This window comes from Coturnix japonica, chromosome 3 (genome assembly GCF_001577835.2).
Source record: "Coturnix japonica isolate 7356 chromosome 3, Coturnix japonica 2.1, whole genome shotgun sequence".
Classification (NCBI taxonomy): Eukaryota; Metazoa; Chordata; class Aves; order Galliformes; family Phasianidae; genus Coturnix; species Coturnix japonica.
The window spans coordinates 7212050-7230795 of record NC_029518.1 but is presented as its reverse complement, the minus strand read 5'-3'; the positions used below and the strand labels follow the sequence as shown (position 1 = coordinate 7230795).

At 36.9% G+C, this 18746-nt stretch overlaps 1 protein-coding gene across 1 annotated transcript; it reads right to left on the bottom strand.

The window, feature by feature from the left end:
- Positions 1-674: 674 nt before the first annotated feature.
- Positions 675-18046, bottom strand: PNPT1 (polyribonucleotide nucleotidyltransferase 1). The gene is made up of 27 exons (XM_032443260.1): positions 17915-18046; positions 16918-17026; positions 15811-15860; positions 15256-15319; positions 15122-15169; positions 14714-14827; positions 14258-14444; positions 13708-13759; positions 13368-13425; positions 13106-13202; positions 12887-12989; positions 10685-10755; positions 9908-9944; positions 9506-9572; positions 9320-9409; positions 8481-8534; positions 8274-8380; positions 7667-7738; positions 7496-7559; positions 6704-6787; positions 6148-6231; positions 4269-4375; positions 4128-4183; positions 3510-3588; positions 2207-2254; positions 1699-1854; positions 675-1349 (listed from the first exon to the last, which is right to left on the bottom strand). Exons 1-26 carry the CDS (start codon positions 18044-18046, stop codon positions 1702-1704), a joined length of 2187 nt encoding a protein of 728 aa, XP_032299151.1. The 3' UTR covers positions 675-1349; positions 1699-1701.
- Positions 18047-18746: the final 700 nt, after the last annotated feature.

Sequence of the window (18746 nt, the reverse complement as noted above, 5' to 3'; positions counted from 1 at the left end):
TCACCCATGGAAACATACACATTTTCCCCCCTCCACTGAACAAATTCCCCACCATCCCCATAATTCAGTTACTGAGACCACCACAGGGACAAACACAAGCCATTAACCCGTTGTCCCCCAACGGCGTTCTTCAGGTTCTCATTTTCAGATTCAAATGCATGCACCTTATTGGCAATGTATTAGCTAAAAAATTCCTAAGTATTCTGCATGGTATTTTCTTAACTGTCCCACTACAAAAAGGAACTTTACAGCAAGTTTACTATAATCATGAGAAACTACACCTTGAAAAAGCACAATTTCATTAACACTATCAAGAACATTATCTAACAACTAGGTTACCAGTCAAGCTAGCTAGCTTGTAATAAGCAAAGACATTAGAATTCTTACTAAGAAATAAAAGAATACAGTCCTTACAAATGATCAAGATGACTTAATGAAAGACAACTACAAAAAAAAATGTGGTCATTTCTTTTTCTTTAATATTTTAGGTCAGAGTAAAAAAGACAAAATGATTCTTTTACAATAAATTCACATTTCTCCCCAGTGTTTTGTTGTGTTTTTTGTTTGTTTTGTTTTTTGTCCTTCAAAGGTCCAGAGCCCACTTGCTGTTAGAAACCTGATTTTCCTATGAGACATATCTACAAATGTGAGTGCATCAGAGGGGATCTCTCCTGCATTTTTAAGGTCTGTATTTCACAGTACAAGAACAAGAAGTTCTAGGGAGACCCTGGGAAATATTTTGACATTCCAAAGATCAGTAAGTCTGACAACATAACACAATCAATTTTAGTGATTTTGAATCCTATGGCAGTCATTGATGTATTTATCCGAAACAGTCATGATAAAGGTGATAATCTTTAGGTTTACACATTTTGCTCAACATTTCAGTCGTGTAGTCTGACATGCCAGTAGAACTTGGTTTGGCCAAGTACACCTCAACTGCTAACATACCTCACTGACCAAATTCACAGGCTAATTCCTTCTTCCAGAAGTACTTTTTCAGCACTTCTCATCTTTACACATTTTATCTTGAGATGACAGCAAGAAGAAAATCTTGACAGATGAAGCAATTGTAGAAAAAAAAAAATAAAGCAGCAATCTGCTCTTTGATCTAGACAATTCCATGCTTCTAGATTCTCACCCATGATACATAAGGTAGGAGCATTGCTTGTTTCTGTTTTTTTTTTGAATGGTGTTTCAGTCAGTTTGAAGACTTTGATGTTCCACATCACCTTTAAGCGTGAACAGCAACTGTTTTAAAAACATGGTTTACTCCTATCCATATTCAGATTCTTGTGAAGACATCTGCAGACACAGGTGAAGATGGCTTATATTTTCAGGAAGAAGTCCTGGTAGATAATGGAAGAAATAGAAAATACTCTGTAACCTAATTACAGGGCACCAAATTCAGAAACACTTCTGGTGGCATGTTAGGTAAGACTGAATACTTAAATAGATGTTTAAGAGATAAGTTGGTTTTGGAGAAATTAGACTGTGTCTATGAAGCTGGAAACTGTCAAGACATTTGAACACACTGTACAACATCAAGCCCCTTATGAAAAGCTGTAACACAGCTGACAAGCAGTATTCCCACATCGCTAAAGATTAACTGTACAGCATAAGACAGATGGAATTCTATACAGTGCTTGTAAGGAAGGTACAGTATAGAGCTGTCTCTCATGTTTCTGGAAGCCTTACTTATCACTGTGAAGTAGATGACTCTGGAGCAGTACTTCCCAGGACAATACTATTTTTGTCCGTAAGGGTTTTAAGCACAGTCGTGGCTGGTGACTGCAGAACTTTGCGTGAAAGCCTCATTCTACCATCAGTTGGGTCACGTCCAAAGTACTTAACCTGTTAAGAAAACTTGTCACTTTAAGACCACCACAATGCTTCAAACATTATAAAGTTATATTAAATAACAACATGAGAGTGAACAACTTAGAGAGATAGAACTGGCATTTTCCTTAATTTACTTTTTTAATGCAAAGAAAATCACATACAACAGACACTGTTCAAGTCTATTCTGCTCAGTCAAATTAATACGCTACTTAGGATAGCAAGAATAGGACAGTAAAAACTCTGATTTATTTTTTTTTAAATTATCAGCACAGGAAAATAATCTGGCACAGCATTTCCTTCATAAGCACAAAAACAATAACACATGAATGTCAGTTTGTTATCAATTTAAAGTCCATAAAGTTACCTGGATTTCTTGTCCAACTTCTAATCCCAGGGCACTAGGATGTTTGATCTAGAACACAGTATTTTTCAGGAAAAACAAACAAACAAACAAAAAACACTTTAATCTTACTTTTTTTTTTAATGTTTTGTTTTGAAAATACCTTCTTTTAGGGATTCAGCACAGCATGAATCCTTTTAACTACAGTAGATTTTTTTTCTGTAAAAATATACCAAAGAAACAATGTATGGCTTTGTATCGCATTATGGTAAAAGATGAACATAAACACCAAGTAACAGTAGCTGGAAAGGAAATATTCTTTCCCTAACAGTTGACACAAATTATCATCTCAGCAACAGCAAGGCAGGAACTTAGACCTGCGCTGTCTCACCAGTAGAGAATTAAGAATAATCATATACACATATATAGTTATATACAGTGCTAATGTTTTAAAGTATGAACTGCAAACCACTATGAGGTGCCTGAAACAACTACTGTCACTTGGAAGAGGCAATCATCTTACAGAAGGAGAAGGAAGAAATCACAGGTGCATTTTCCTCACAAACAAGGCAGGAAGAAAGCTTCTTAGCAATGTACCTTACAAAGGACTGTTGGCTAATGTACAGAATGCATGACAGTAAGAAACAAAAGAATATTAGTATATCTACTTATTGTTTGCTGCCAAGCCAGAGACTGCAAGAACCTAATTAACAGATCATTTATATAGATTAGATATAGATTACACTATTAAAAAAAAATGTAGCTGACAGTTACATTTAAATAATTCCTACATCTTCATCTGTTAAAACCACACTTCTACTTATTTAAGACACTCCCTGCTCTTCTGTCAGCAATAAATGCAGGTATTTTTCCCAGCACTGACCAAATCCTTTCTTCTGTGCTTGCCTCTGTCTATAACATGAATTTTTGCTACCGATTTACACCAACAAAGTTTTCAGGAGGAAAAAAAAGAGCAAAACAAGAACAATACATTTTTCTTCATGTTACATATCAGGCAACTTTATGTGGACCTAAGTGGCTCAATACAAGCTAATGAGCAACTGCTGTGTTACACAGAAAAGGGTATTAGACCTAAAGATGGTGATGTGCTTAATAGCATCAAGAGCAGGACCACAGCACTCAGAAGTTAGATTGCCTGTAGCTCTAATATAGCACAAAGGTTCAACAGGAAGATGCTGCTAGACTAAGACTCCAAAATTCCACTATGTATGGAGACTAAGGTAATGTACAATAGGTGTAATGAGAAATGACATGAACTAGAAATTCAACTGTTGGTTTGTTTTCCACTAATTTAAGCATGTATTACCTTCCTTTGATCAAGTTGCGAATTATGAAGTAACACTGGTGTCATGTTTGGATACAATTTCACCATCACTCCAGAATCTCTGAAACAGAGAATAGTACTGTTATCTCAAAATACTATGAGAGAAATTTGTATGCAACTTATTTTGCAAACTGTCTCCAAAACAAGCTCCAGTAAACTTTACAGTAACAAGATTTTACTTACCATTAAAAAAGTCTTATACCAAACACGTCTTTGTATTTCTCCTTAATTGAAAGTGGATGGATGTTATTAAAATGTATTGCTCTGCAATACGCAGAACATCCATAAAGCACATGTAATTTCAATACAAGATTTGTTTGTCCTCACAGAAAAGTAAAAAGCAAGTTCGAACCACCCCTCTCATAAAGAGGCAAAAGAAGACCTTAAGGTTCATAATTTAAAGAGACATTCTAAAAATCAAGTAGCAAAAATAAACAGCCATATTGAGAAGAGAATGTTTTCAACACAGCAAAACATCAGGAATAATGCAAGTGCCAAAGTCACCAACATGAGCTCAATGTCCTTTAGAATAATCAATTTTACCCCATGCAACATACCCAAGTATGTAAACTAAATTCAACTTCAGAGCACTTTTCATACCTTATTTCAGTTATTGTGGCTGTATAAACCGCACCAAATTCCAAATTAATTTCCTGCTACAGGGGAAAAAAAGATATAACAGTAAGACATATACTCAAAAAATACAACCTGAAAAAACTAACAACAAAAGTTTGTCCTTACATCATCTTTGCAGAGTTCACCGATAAATTCTCTTGCTTCATGCATAGCACTAGGTGTGGGAGCAAACATAGAGTATGTCTCTTCATCCAGCTGACTTAATGTTACACCTTAGAAACAAAATTTGTTAATGAAGATATGTCGGGGAACATCCTCACAATTTCAGCAAGCAGAAAATTCACAGCTAGTAAAGACTGGCAGAGCAAAATCATCTTGCATATTTTGACAGACATCTGTTATAATCATTTCAAATATTCTTTGTGACAGACAGCTTTTCTGCAGCAACCATGTTGCAGGTATGCTTGTCAAATGCTTGGACAAAGTTGTGCCCCCACACAAAATCATCCACGTTTTCAAAACTATTCTTTATTATAATTTTTTAGTAAGAGGAAAGAACATTAAGCTATAGCCTCTCAAGATAAGTGTAAGAAATTAAAAATTAATTGAATATCCATCTTAATGAAACTAAAGCTTTCACTAATGGTTAGTAGAAATTGAAGTGCTTCAGTCAGAACACAGTAAGATTGCACAGCAAAATTCTTCACACCTCCAGACTAGTTTTCCCACTCAAAGGAGAGCTTGTGTCCCTAATAAGCACTAAAGAAGCCAGCTAGATAAAGCATTTCAAGTCCACAGCAGCTGAAGCAGAACATCTTCTAAGTACATGTTTAAATTATCAGGCATTTTAAAGTTTTCTAGAAGTAGCTTTCTAGAATTAGACATTTACTATATTAAAGAAGAAAAGAATCTCTGCTTACAGAAAAGTACTCAGAAAAAGACTGATGCGTCTAATAGTATCACAGCACAAACACCTCTGTCAGTGGCTGGATGTTGGTTACAGTTATCTTGTTAGTAAAGTGGACTAGATATAGTTTCACTGATGTCAATCATATGGACAGAAGTTGTGCTGGTTTGGGTGTGAACAAACACAAAAACTCCACGAAACACAATAACTCTATTCTTCTTACACTTGCAGCAGCACTTTCTGAAGTTGTCTTTAAGCATCCATGAATGCAATGATTCATTTGTTCCAGCAACACAACAAGCTCAGGGAACTTGTAGCGAGAGTCTCACACCACTTGTTATCAGTTTGAGCCCTGGTTCAGATTGCCCTTGCCCTGTGATGCTGCACTGTATTTCTAACATAGCACATTAACAATATATACAAACTCTTCACAGCATGCTAGCAAAACAGTGCGTGAACAATAGGAAGGACTCAATATCCCTTCTTAATCACAAAGTTTTAGACCATAGACAAAGTAGCTGCATATATTTTATCTATCCTGAAACGCATTTGTAACACATCAGATTCTCCACTGCTCATTCAACATTATCTACGAAATGGTCCTTAGAAAGATATTTAACTACCTCTCATGTAAGCCCCAAGAAACACTGCCACAAGTGAATCATACTTCTGCAAATTTCCACTGCAAGATGAACTGCAAACATCTCTAAGGAGAAGCTACACACTTGAGCAAACTCAAGTGCATCTTAACTCAAAACACAAGCATGTCTAGCAAAGAGAGAAGAAATGCTTGATTAGTACTGAGCACTGGAACAGTCGAATGCGCAAGTCTGAAAACATAAACCATTATGCAGTCTGCATCACAATGTATATTTTTTTGCTCAACAGTACTTCTTGAGTATTTCCTAAGGTGTCTTATTGGAGCACAAATGTCACTTGTACTAAACCACTTGGGAAGTCTAAGCTTCTAAGTTCCAAAAGGACAAGGACAGCATTAATGCTTAACAGCAGCTGTGACAATACTATTTGTGCTACCAATATCCATTAATCAGAACTCTACACTAATAATTTTTATATAGCGAAAAGACACTAAGAACACATTAGGACAAATTATCACAGCAAACAAAGATGTCTTACCAGTCTTTGCTTGCAACTTCTTCAAATTATAGGCCCCAGGACCAAGGAATCTTAGCCTTTTAGATAATGGAACGTGTATGGTTTCTGAAAGAGCATGTAAAGATACTTTGCAAGTGCTAAATATGATAACCCCAAATACCAACACAAAAATCAAGTCTAATTCATTTATGTTTAATTTTTAACAGCTATTGGTATTATATGCTGAACAGTGATTAAATTACATTTAAGAATTAAAATAAATGAAAATATAGAATGTAAGCACTTAGAGCATAAATTACCACAAGCCATTGCAGTATTGACATTCACATCTATTTTGATTTCGTGAGTTTCACACAGCTTCAACTCAATTCTGCTTTCTGGTGTTTACTATAAAGGTACAATACTGCCCTCAAGGCAACAAAAAGAAAAAATTCACCTCAAAGCACAAATCAAGAACTATCCCCAGTGGAGTAGCGACAGAAAAATGAGAGATTTGTTAGTAAGAGCTGTTTTCCATAACAGCTGCTTAAAAACTATTAAAAGGCATAAGTTCGTATCAACACACAACTAATATTACCTACAACTGGTCCACTTTCTTTTCTGTTAGGCCTGGGTTTTGCCAGTGTTTCATTCATGATTTGTAAGATCTCCCTCTTAGCAGCTGCAGGGGTTGGGAAAAAAAGAAATAGCAGTTTTGCAAAAGATTATAACAAAACCAACAAACTTAAGAGTAAGTTAAAAGCAGATAAGCATCCACTTATAAAAATCTGCCTTCTGCCTAATTTAAAGTATCATAGTAACTTAACACAACTTGGGTAACCCCCTGCTCCACCTCACCAACATAAGGTTTGAGTGCATGACTATTTATTTATTTATTTTAACTGGCATAGCTCAGTAGAATTGCATTTCTTTGCATCGAGCAACTCCAAAATACAGGAAGCAAATACTTCATAATACATACCACCACCCTGATGCAGTTCTGTATGAGTGATTTTTCTCCACAGACTGCTGCTACAAGTATTAATGCATTTTTTTTTCCCCAAAATGCAAACACTGCTCCTACAATGGTGACACCAGTTGCATTTTTTTTTTATTATTATTTTTTAACCTTCTTTTAGTAGAAATGTAACCTCTAGAAGTAGCATATATTTTCATTGATACTACATACAATGATACAAAATACTGCACTGCGAAGGGTCAAGCTCTTTGGAGGCTGATCTCTTCCTCTAACAAAAACATAGAACCATAATATATGGGATGGGATGGGAGGGGGGAAGGACTCTTCCTCATTTTCTCCAGTCTGAAGTGAAAATAAAGCACAGCTTAAAAATTAATACATTTTATAACGGATGCAAACATGTGCACGTACCTGTAGCTTGCTGAATAGCTTCCATGATAATTTTTATTGGTATTCCTGGTAGTTTTAGATCAACCTAATGTGAGAACAGTTCAGAGACATCAATATGTAGGGAAAGTTTTGGTTTTTTTTAGACAGAATCTTCTTGAAGATTAATTATAGCAGTATTTCCTGTTAGTATACCTGCAAGGCAGTTACTCCTTTACTAGTACCTGCCAGCTTGAAATCCATATCACCGTAATAGTCTTCAATTCCCTGTCGGTATAAGCAGGAAAAAAAACAAATTGGCATAAACACATCTCAGTGCCAAAGCTCGTTATATCAAAAGCACGTTCTAGGTGTCAATAAGCCACAAAGTGGACCTGAAGTCACCTGCAGAGCTGTTATCGCTTTTCAGATTTTTCCCTTTCCCCCATTACCAATCTTATCTCACTGTTCCAAATGAATACAGTTTCTTTCTCTTTTTATAAATTAAGAACCTTTATGGATTCATTTTCGAAACTAATCTACAGTTGACTTGGTTCTACCAATGACTGCCAAAGGAGGAAGGATGATAATGTGCATTTTTTTCTCCTCAACAACCTTGCCAACAGCTCATTTTCCTCCTAGCATATTATGCTTCTCAGTACACTAAAGCATCCAACAATTATGAATTGCTTTCTTCCAAAATTCAGTGAAAACAGAAAGCTTCTAAGAGCTTAAAAGAAATAACACCTAGAATTACATGGATAAAACGTTACAGAAGAAACCTGGAAGCAACAACAGAAACAACTGTGCCAGAAGCACTCACCAGGATGTCTGTCAGCAAACGGTAATCCTCAAGATCTTTTCCTTCCAGATCATATTTGGTAACAAGACCTACTGCTACACCTGCCACTGCACTTGATACAGGAACTCCTAATAATGGTAGTAAAAAATACATTTTTATAAGCTTGGATCATTTAAAAAATACTTTAATGTATTACAATATGCAATTTATAAGTACCACACTTTGTACCTGCATCCATTAATGCCAGACTTCCACCACATGCAGAAGCCATTGACGAAGACCCTAAGGAGTTAGAATACAAGGGAAAAATAAGGAAAAATAGCATTAAACATTGGTCAAAAGCATCTGAAATAAAATCTGCCATTTATGTTCTTCCATGACCACCTGGAAATGACCTCTCTGCTAACCATAAGATACAATACATCAACACACGCACCATAAAAAATAACAAGACTTAGCCAGAAGGTTTCTACAGAAGAAGCCCTTCATAAAAAAATGGGTAAGATCTTGAATATTTCACGATACTGAAACCAAAAGTAGACCAACAAGCATTATAACTGATATTAAATATTCTAGATAAGTAAGCTAGGGACTAGTCAACTGCAGATGGGGCTTACTCCCTTTCTTCCTTCCTGGCACCAGATCTCACTATACTGCTAAGAAAATTGCTGGTGGACCTCACAGAACTCCTGGCCACAGAAGGGAACCTGCAGAAAGGTTAAATCAATAGCTTTCTCCCAAACTGGGGAAATGAGAATAAACAGACAGATGTTATCTGTAAGACAGCTGCAGATAAACACTGAATAACTGGCCTTAGTACAAGCTTTTTTACTAAAAAAATCAAATTTAAACTTACATCTCATAGTGACACTGTGCTGTTATACAAATTGAAGGGTTTATTATTTATGACTAGATGAATTCTCCCCATTTTAAAGTACTTCAGATAGTAGAGCTACCAAATTTTAGAACAATTAAATTTGTGGCCTACAAAAATGCCTATATCTAGATGCTTCTTTAAGAACCAATCTTCATCTCTCATTTCTCAAAGGTTAAGAAAATCATAGTACCATTTGACTCTAAGACTTCAGAAGTAACTCGTATTGTGAATGGAAAATCCTGGGGAATAATTGGTTTCAATGCTCTCTCTGCCAGTGCACCTGGTAAAAACAAATGCAAAAATTGAGCCATAAAGAAAACCAATCAGACAAAAATATTAAAGCTTACATCAGACAACTTCTGGAGTCTTATCTTACCATGTCCAAGTTCTCTTCTATTCACACCAGTAACCTTGCCAATCTCATTAGTTGCATACGGAGGAAACTGTTGAAAAGAAAGAAATTCCAATACAGGAAACTACTATTTTTTCCACTTCACAACACACACTTTAAAGTTCTGGCGCATCCCAGGTGAAAAGAAAACAGAAACAAACAAAACAAAAAGATCAAAACAACCAAACAATATCTACCACTTAGCAAGTTGAGATTAGCTAATATAGAGTTTATTTTACACATGCGTTAATTCCCAGAACAAGAGGGAAGTTCCATTTAGATCTAGAAATAATTAACATCCCTGAAAGGGACCAATTTCACCTTTAAAAGCAAGACCAGAAGCTCTCACAGAAATCATGCACAGCTGTGACACAATACAACACTCACCTCATAATGAAGCATGAAGTTCTTGTCTTTTATTCCACTATTAATTAAAACACACAAGAATACATCAGAAGAACACATCTTACATCCTATAAGTCACATAATAAGTAAGATTACATTCAGCTATGTTTACAAATTGACCAAACCAGCAAATCTACTGATTCACAATTTGTCTTTCTTTTCTAAAGATTAGTTGTTACTTTTGTTCCCACCCTCCCCCCTCAGTAACTGTATTAAAACTATGGTCTACAAAGAAATTAGTATCATATGTCAACTGTCATCATTTAAACAGCTTTTCTAATTTTATGCTCATTTTGATCCATCAAATGATAAGACAAACTTCAAGAACCAGTATTTTACTACACATACTTCAATAAGGACTAAGAAATACAAGCACTAAGTAAGAAAAAAATCAAAGTCTACAAGATTCCTCATTGCACTTGAGTGATGCCTATGGTCAAAAATTTTATCTAATTATCCCAAGAACTGACACTTAACAACAAATAAAAATGCTAATCTACAAAACTCGGCTGTATAATATATATACACACACACACTTTTCTTTTTTCCACGAGTGACCTGACATACTGATGCAGTTTTACAAATGCAAAATTCATTTGCTATTTTCTTTCTCTCAAAACCAGACTGGACACGACTTGCAGTACCCTTGAACTTCAAATGTGTGTCTGTAGAATTAACATATTTTTATAAGACGAGTACTTATATGAACGCGTTTACGTTCTCACCACTGACAAAAAAAACATCCAAAGATAAACATACCTCACAGCTGTTGAGATGAGATCTGATTTTACACTTGATTCTATGGAGTCAAATGTAACAGTGCAGAGAACCTGGAATAAGAAAACAATGTAAACACTCTTCTCATACTGGTAAAAAATATGTAAAAAAAAAGAATGATTACAACAACAGATACGACGGCACCACCTACCACTTTTTCTTCACATCTCATACATTCATGACTTGAAAAGACTGAATGATCTTACAAGTGATCACATCTAAAAATACCAATTCAATACTTCCTAGTTAGTCAAAAGCTAACAGCATGTGCTGTAAAACAGAAGTAGCTAATTTAAGAATCAAGGTTCTTAGTTGTGCAGACAATGGTGTGTCAAATAGCAAGGCACAGACTTACAACAGGAGTTATTTTTAGCAGGATATCCAGGACCCAAAAACATGGAGCAAATCAGTCTTTGTAGCTACCCACATACCCAACAGTGAGTCACAATAACAGTTGAATCTTTCAAGAAAAACAGATGTTTAATACATAAATAACGGACCTGATCATGGAACCATCAAGGTTGGAAAAGACCTCTGAGATCATTCAGTCCAACTGTCTACCTACCACCAAGACAACCATGCTGAACCATGTCCCTTGATATCACATCTACACATTTCAAACACATTCAGAGACAGCAACTCAACCACCTCCCAGGACAGCCTGTGTCAATCCCTCACTGCTTTTTTAGAGGTGACATTTTTCCTAGTATCCAAACTGAACTTCCACTTGGCACAACTTGAGGCCATTCCCTGTAGTCCTGTTGCTAGATACACATGAGAGAGGCTGACCCCCACCTCAGCCTCCTTTCAGGTCATTGCAGAGAGCCATGAGGTCTCCCCTGAGCCTCCTCTTCTCCAGACTGAACAGCCCTGGTTCCCCATCACACTTGAGTTCCAGAACCCTCACAGCTCCGCTGCCCTTCTCTGGACAAGTTCCAGGCCCTTAGTATCTTTCTCGTAATGAGGAGCCCAACACCAAACACTGCACTGCACTGCACCAGAGCTGAGTACGTAGGGATGATCACTTCCCTGTTCCTGCTGGCAACACCATTCCTGATACAAGCTGCGATGCCATTGGCCTTCTTGGCCACCTTGGCACACCACTTGCTCATGGTTTAACTTAGTATCAGCCAACACTCCTAGGTCCATTTCTTCTACACTGTCTTTCCAGCCACACTGTTCCAAGCTTGTAGCAGTGCCTGGGGCTGTTGTGGCCAAAGCATAGCACCCAGTATTTGGTCTTGTTAAGTTCCATCCCACTGGCCTCAGCTCAGCGACCCAGCCATACAGATCGCTCTGTAGGGTCTTCCTACCCCCAGACAGATGGACACTTCTTCCCAGTTTAGTGTCATCTGCAAATTTACTGAAGGTGCACTCAATCTCTTCATCCAGGTCATCAATAAAGATATGGAACAGAACAGGTCCAAGCATCAACCCCTAGGGAACACCACTTGTGATCAGAGACCAGTTGGATTTAACTCCATTCTCCATCATTCTCTGGGCTTGGCCATCCAGACCGTTCTTTACTCAGTTCAGAGTGCACCTGTCCAAGCTACAGGCTGCCAGCTGCTCCAGGAAAATACAGTGGCAGACACTGACACCGTCTGCTTTACTGAAGTCTATGCAGACCACATCAACAGCCTTTTCTTCAACCACCAGGAGGGTCAATCAATCATAGAAGGAGACTGGTCAAGCAGGATCTACTTTGCATGAACCCATGCTGGCTGGGCTCAATCTCCCAGTTATCTTACTAATATCATGTTATCTCAGTCAAGACAATCTATTCCATAACTCTTCTAGGCACCGAGGTCAGACCAACAGGTCTGTAGCTCCCCAGCTCAGATCCTCCATGTAGATCCTAAGAATAATCTTAAAAATCTACCTATCCCCTACTTTTGGGAAGGAATTAAAAAAATCCAAACAGCTCATATCATCATATTAATGTAATTTTTTGTGCTATTTCCTTTTTAGTCCAGTTATGTATTTTTTAATATATGAAGTTTCATTTAGAGGATCTCACTATACGTAAAATTTAACATTGCCCCACGTATCAAATACCTCAATTAGGCAAATGCCAGAAAAGTTTAAAAGTCACCCAAATGCTTTCCTAAATATGAACAGCACTATATTTCACACAATGCCTTTTGTTCCAACATCTTTTTAACATTAAAAAAAGAATACTACCTGTGTTTGACCTCTCTGAAATAAGGCAGATCCATGAAGCATTTTAAACATGTTCACTTCACATTTAATATCTCTGAGTGAAGTCAAATCTCTCCCATCACACCTAAAGTGAGAAGCAGGAATTATGAGATCAAAGAAACTACGGTCTTAGATTAAAAAAATAAATTAAAAAAAAAAAATTCAAAAGTTATTACTTAGCATGGAGTTTGACATACTTACCTTCTGTATTCATTCAGAATAAGATTTCTAAAGATATCCTTTGAGACTGCATTGAAAGATTCCATGATTTCATAAGGCTCAGCCTCTGGAAATTTTTCTAGGCATTAAAAAAAAAAAAAGAAAAAGCAATTATAACTGGAACTAGAAAATGAATTATAGACAACTACTAAGATAACTCTGCCAAAAAAAAAAAAAAAAAAAAGCATACTACATTTAGGCAGTTTCAGTTAAGCTTTTAATACCAGGAAAGCAGAAATAATACCTTTCAGCTGCTCTTCTGTTTCAAGCCTTATTTTGTTAATTGCTTCATCTCTAGAAATCTAGAACACAGGATTTGCTATTAGTTAACTCTACAAAGAAGAACAGAGGAAATCTGGGCTGCTGTTGGGTTTGTATTGAAATTCTGTAAAACTCAAAGTAAAAGTAATAGAACCTTCATGTAATTTCAGACATTGATACGTATTGTTACAAATCAGTTCTAGTAGATAAGGGCTTACAAGACAATTTACTATTACTACTCCACATACATCCAAAGGAGAACAAAAACTAAATCTTAATAGCTTTATTATATTAAAAATAGATCATTTTTGAATTGTACTTACTTTATCATGGCTAAAATCTGTGAACACAGCATAGACCTTGTTAAAAGCAAGTCTGCAGGAAGAAAATAAAGGATTTTTGAAAATATGATTTAAAGTACAACCGTGTTTCCATATTTGTTTTTTAAATTTTTGAAGTTGTAACATTTTTATGAGAAGCATGAAAACACCAGACTTCCATTCCCAAACATTACTAGCCCCAGCTGTCCATCTTATATGCTATCCCTACTTCTTATCTCCTCCATGATAAAGCTCACAAAAGCCACACAACATGGGCTTTTGGTGTCAGCACTTCGCAAGAACGGCATACAGTTTGCACTGAGTTTTTATGCCACTTGTTTTGCCCTGCTCTGCTCACCAAGCATCAAAGCAGAGCTGAAGACAGGGTCCCTAATTTTGACTGTGAAATGCTGCAAGAAATTCTAAAAGTTTAGAAGATGACTTTGCTGAACGATACTCCAAGCTTTTTATCATAGATGACTAGATAATCTTTAAATATATATTTTTGAGCAAATTAATAGACATCAGACCAAAACTATTTGTTCCAACTTACTTCTTTGCACTTTCCACAATCTCTTCAGGAGCAACAAATAATTTCTGAACAGTTCTCTTGACAACACCACGCTCTTTCACTAGCTGTTGAATTCCTTGAATTATGTGCTGGGTTTGCTTCACCCCTACTTTGATTGCGTGACAGAAATCTTGCTGCAGTATATTCTCAGCAGTTGCTTCCAACATAACTATCAACAGAAAATTAAAAATAAAGTGAATTACCGTTTTGTTGTGGGTTTTTTTTTGTTTTTTTGTTTTTAAATAATAATCTATAACTTAACCAAGAAAATACACATTTCCTTTAAAAGGTATAAATATAATGGAAATTATTTTACCTAAAAGTTCTTTATCAATATCGTCTAAGCATAGAATTTTCAAAGATCAGAAAAACATCTACAATGAGGCATTTACTTGATTTTCAAACTGAACATTCAAGAGATAATTATTGCCTGCTTACCAACTTGGTTCTGTGGGGCTGCAGCAACAACTAAATTCAAAGTGCTAGAAGACATCTGCTTTCGTGTTGGATTGATTACAGTTTCTCCATCAACCAGTCCTACCCTTACTGCACCTAGAAATAAACTCCAGAGAATTATTATTAAAATAAAATTTTAAAACAATTATTTTAAGGCATCATTTTACTTTAAAAATTATACATTTAAAACCAATCATATTTCAAAATGAACTTTGTCCAGAAAAAAAATAAAGATTGGAAGTAAAAAATTCTATTCACCATAAGGTGAATTTCACTACTTTAAACAAAAGATAGCAGCCTTTACATTGAAACTTTTTTCAAAAGAAGCCAACTGTAGCCTAATTCTTCCATCATGTTCAGGTCACCCATGCTTTCAAAATATGTACTTACCAACAGGACCATTCCATGGGATATCAGATAAAGCAAGAGCTGCAGAAGCTAGAATAAAAAGATGAAAATCCCTATTAGCCCAAAGTGATTACAATAAGATCACACAAGCTGTATGTTATTAACAGCACTCTTACCTCCATTAATTGCCAGAATATCAGGATCATTGACACCATCTACTGCTAAAAGATTACAAAGGATCTGGCATAAGATAAAAGACAATAAATAATTTTGATCTATACATCTGTATTAGCTATCATTACAAAGCTCAACACAATAAAATAGAGCATTTCACAAACTTATACAAGATTACCTACAAAGAAAAGCCAGTTCAGGTGCTTAAGTCAGGAGGCTAATGCAAAAGAACCACAACACTAATGTTAAAGCAACATCATGTAACATTTATTATCTCTTCTTTCCCTTGCTGTACACAGCATTTTTGAACTTGTCTCTGTACCTCTATAACAAAATTTGAGAACTAGTATATAATAAAAATGTTTTTAAAAAAAAAAAAAAAAAAAAAAAAAAAAAAAAAAAAAAGTAAAAGGAAGAATTACAGTATCAGGCTGTTTTTTTCGAAGCACAAACCCAGCCTTCATGCTAATAATAACTGCTTTTCTAAAAGTAGTTTCTAAATCGCATGTGATTTTCTTCCATTCTAAGGGCAGCAACAGTGAATGACTGTGACTTACCTGTGTATCATAAAAATAGCCTACTGGGAAGAGCGGTCTGATTGACCTATCTGCAAAAGAAACATTCAAACGTTCAATTTTCAGTAGCCAGAATCCAGCTTATCTTCTAATAAACTCCACAAGAAGCTGACAAGATCATTTAAATGAACAACTCAAGCAAACAAGAAGAGAAAGAGCGGAGAACCCAGAAAGAAATTTAGTACGACATATAATCAATGCTAAAATTTCATCAGCACTCAAAGGAAAATAAGACATGTGGGTGAGTATATCCACCGTCATAAAACACAGGATAAAAACATTTCAAGAAGTCTTTATGGTCTGTAATGGTTATATGGTTATAATCTTATTACCAGAAACACCTCTAATGAAAAGACATGAAAAAGATACAGTCCTCAAGGTAAAACAACAAAAGCACCTGTGTTACTTCCAAGATGCCTAGATGCTCTTAATTTTATCTGTAAACTTAATTTTATCTGTAACAACCTAGGCCTTAGAGTTCTTCTCAACTCAAAAGCGCACTCTTAAAACGCTGATGCATTTGACATCAGCTTTATGCCAATGTTGAATTTCCAAGGCATTATTTTATCCATGAAATAATCTTTATCTGTGCTAGAAATGACTTTTGAAAAGTCATTTTTATGAGAAGCATATGATTTTTGAAGTCATGAAGCAAATGACTTTTCAAAAGTCAGAACGGAGAGGCTCAGACTGAATGAACATGTACCATTCAGTAAGCTGGTGTCTAAGTTCTTCTAAGTTTACCTTGTCTGTTTTTTCAGTCTCTCCAAATAGATGTGCAACTGGAGAGGTGACCTCTCATTAGGATGAGAACTTAAGTACAATAATCTCAGAGGTGCCAACGTGGAAGCTCGAGATCCAGAGACATATATAAAGAAATATGCACAAAAAGCCCTAGCTGACATAATTTTTTTTAATTAGCCCTGTTAAACTTTAACATGAGCAATTTTGTTGTGTTTTTTTTTTCCTGATATTACTGCAGAAACAAACAACTTCACGAGATGCAGTTATAAATTACTGCCTCTTTTCAAACATACAAGATATGATGAAATATTTTAAAGTACTGCAAATAAAATGACTGCAGCTTACCTATTACTCTGCTTGTAAGAATTTCTTTATCAGTAGTACCAAGTTCTCGTCTTAGATAGTTTGTTGGAATTCTACCTGCTGCTGCAGCTTTCTGACGATAGTCAACCTTTTAAAAAACAAAAGCAGGATTCTTAAAGGCAACAGACCACTAATTTCAGAGCTATAGAATCACTTCAAACTAGAAGGGATGCCTCAGAAGGTCTGTGCTCCAATATCCTGCCCAGAGCAAGGTCATTGCTGAATCAACTGCACCCTGAGCGATGAGCATTAATTCCAGGTCATGGATACAAGTACCAAACAGGCAATGTTCCAGGACAGACCCCTGAAAAATTTACTACTAATCATATGAACATGAGTAACATAATGAATCTTTAACCCTTATAATATCCCTTCAAGAGTCACAATCCAAACACCTTTTCCACACACCTAAAATATATCGTTTGAAGTCTACTGTTGCAGCAGACATCCAAATCCACAAGGCTTTCGGTAGGTAGACAGAGTCTACAGTTCATCCTTCATCCATAGATGTAATAATTTTATCACAGACTTCTATGATCAGGGGGCTGGAGCACCTCCCCTATGAGGACAGGCTGACGGAGTTGGGTTTGTGCAGCCTGGAGAAGAGAAGGTTGCGGGGTGACCTCATTGCTGCCTTTCAATACCTGAAGGGAACTTAGACCCAGGAGGGGAGTAAACTCTCCGAAAGGGCTGACAATAGCAGGACACGGATAAATGGTTTTAAGTTAAAAGAGGGAAGATTTAGGTTGGATGTTAGGGGGAAGTTCTTCACTAGGAGAGTGGTGTTCATATTTTTTATTTTTTTTTTTATTTCTTCTGCTCTTGCTTCAGTATCACAGTATCATAGTATCATAGTCTCACAGTCTCATAGTATCGTAGTATCACAGTCTGGTGCGGGTTGGAAGGGACCTTAGAGATCATCGAGTCCAACCCCGGTGATTGAGCTCTGTTGTAGCAGAGCGGCACTATCTACACTTGCGCCACAGGGGGATTCGAACTGGGCTTGGTGTTGCAAGCGTGGACTTCTACCACTGCACCACCGGGGCACACCATCCAGATCCAGATCCAGATCCAGAGCGCACTGCTGCGGTTCTGTTTCTAAGCACTTCATGGCCGCAGAGGAAGAGCGTTCGCCAGCTGTCCTGCATTCAATCTTGTCCCCGCCGACTTCTTTGAAAGATTTATATCGTTATTACTCGTTAAAGTTGCTGTTCTCGATGAATCACAGATCACAGAATACGAATGACCCAGTTGGAAGGGACATCAAGGATATGTAGTTCCACCCCCGCTGCCTGGCAGGGCCATCCAAATACACCTTTACAGATCAGGTTGCCCGGGGCCCGTCCAACTGGGGCCTTGAACACCTCAAGGACGGGGGCATCAACCAACTGGCCTGGGGCAGCTGTTCCAGGGCCTAACCGTTCTCCTAGTGAAGAACTTCCCCTAACATCCAACTAAAATCTCCCTCTTGTTACTTAACGCCATTGCCCTATTCTGCTATTGTCAGCCCTTTCGAAGAGTTTATCTCGCTGGGGGATAAGTTCCCTTCAGGTATTGAAGGCTGCATGAGTTCACCCCGCAACCCTTCTCTTCTCCAGGCTGAACCAAACCAACTCCTCGCCTGTCCTCATAGGGAGGCTAGCTTCCAGCCCCCTGATCATTTCCTGTCCCTCCTTCGGGACCTTTCCAAAATCTCATATTCTTTTTTGTACTGAGGCTCCACACCTGGACACAGTACTCAGAATTGGGGCTCACAAGAGCCGAGTAGAGAGGGACAATCACACATCCCGCTGACCACCTCTCTGCTGTAG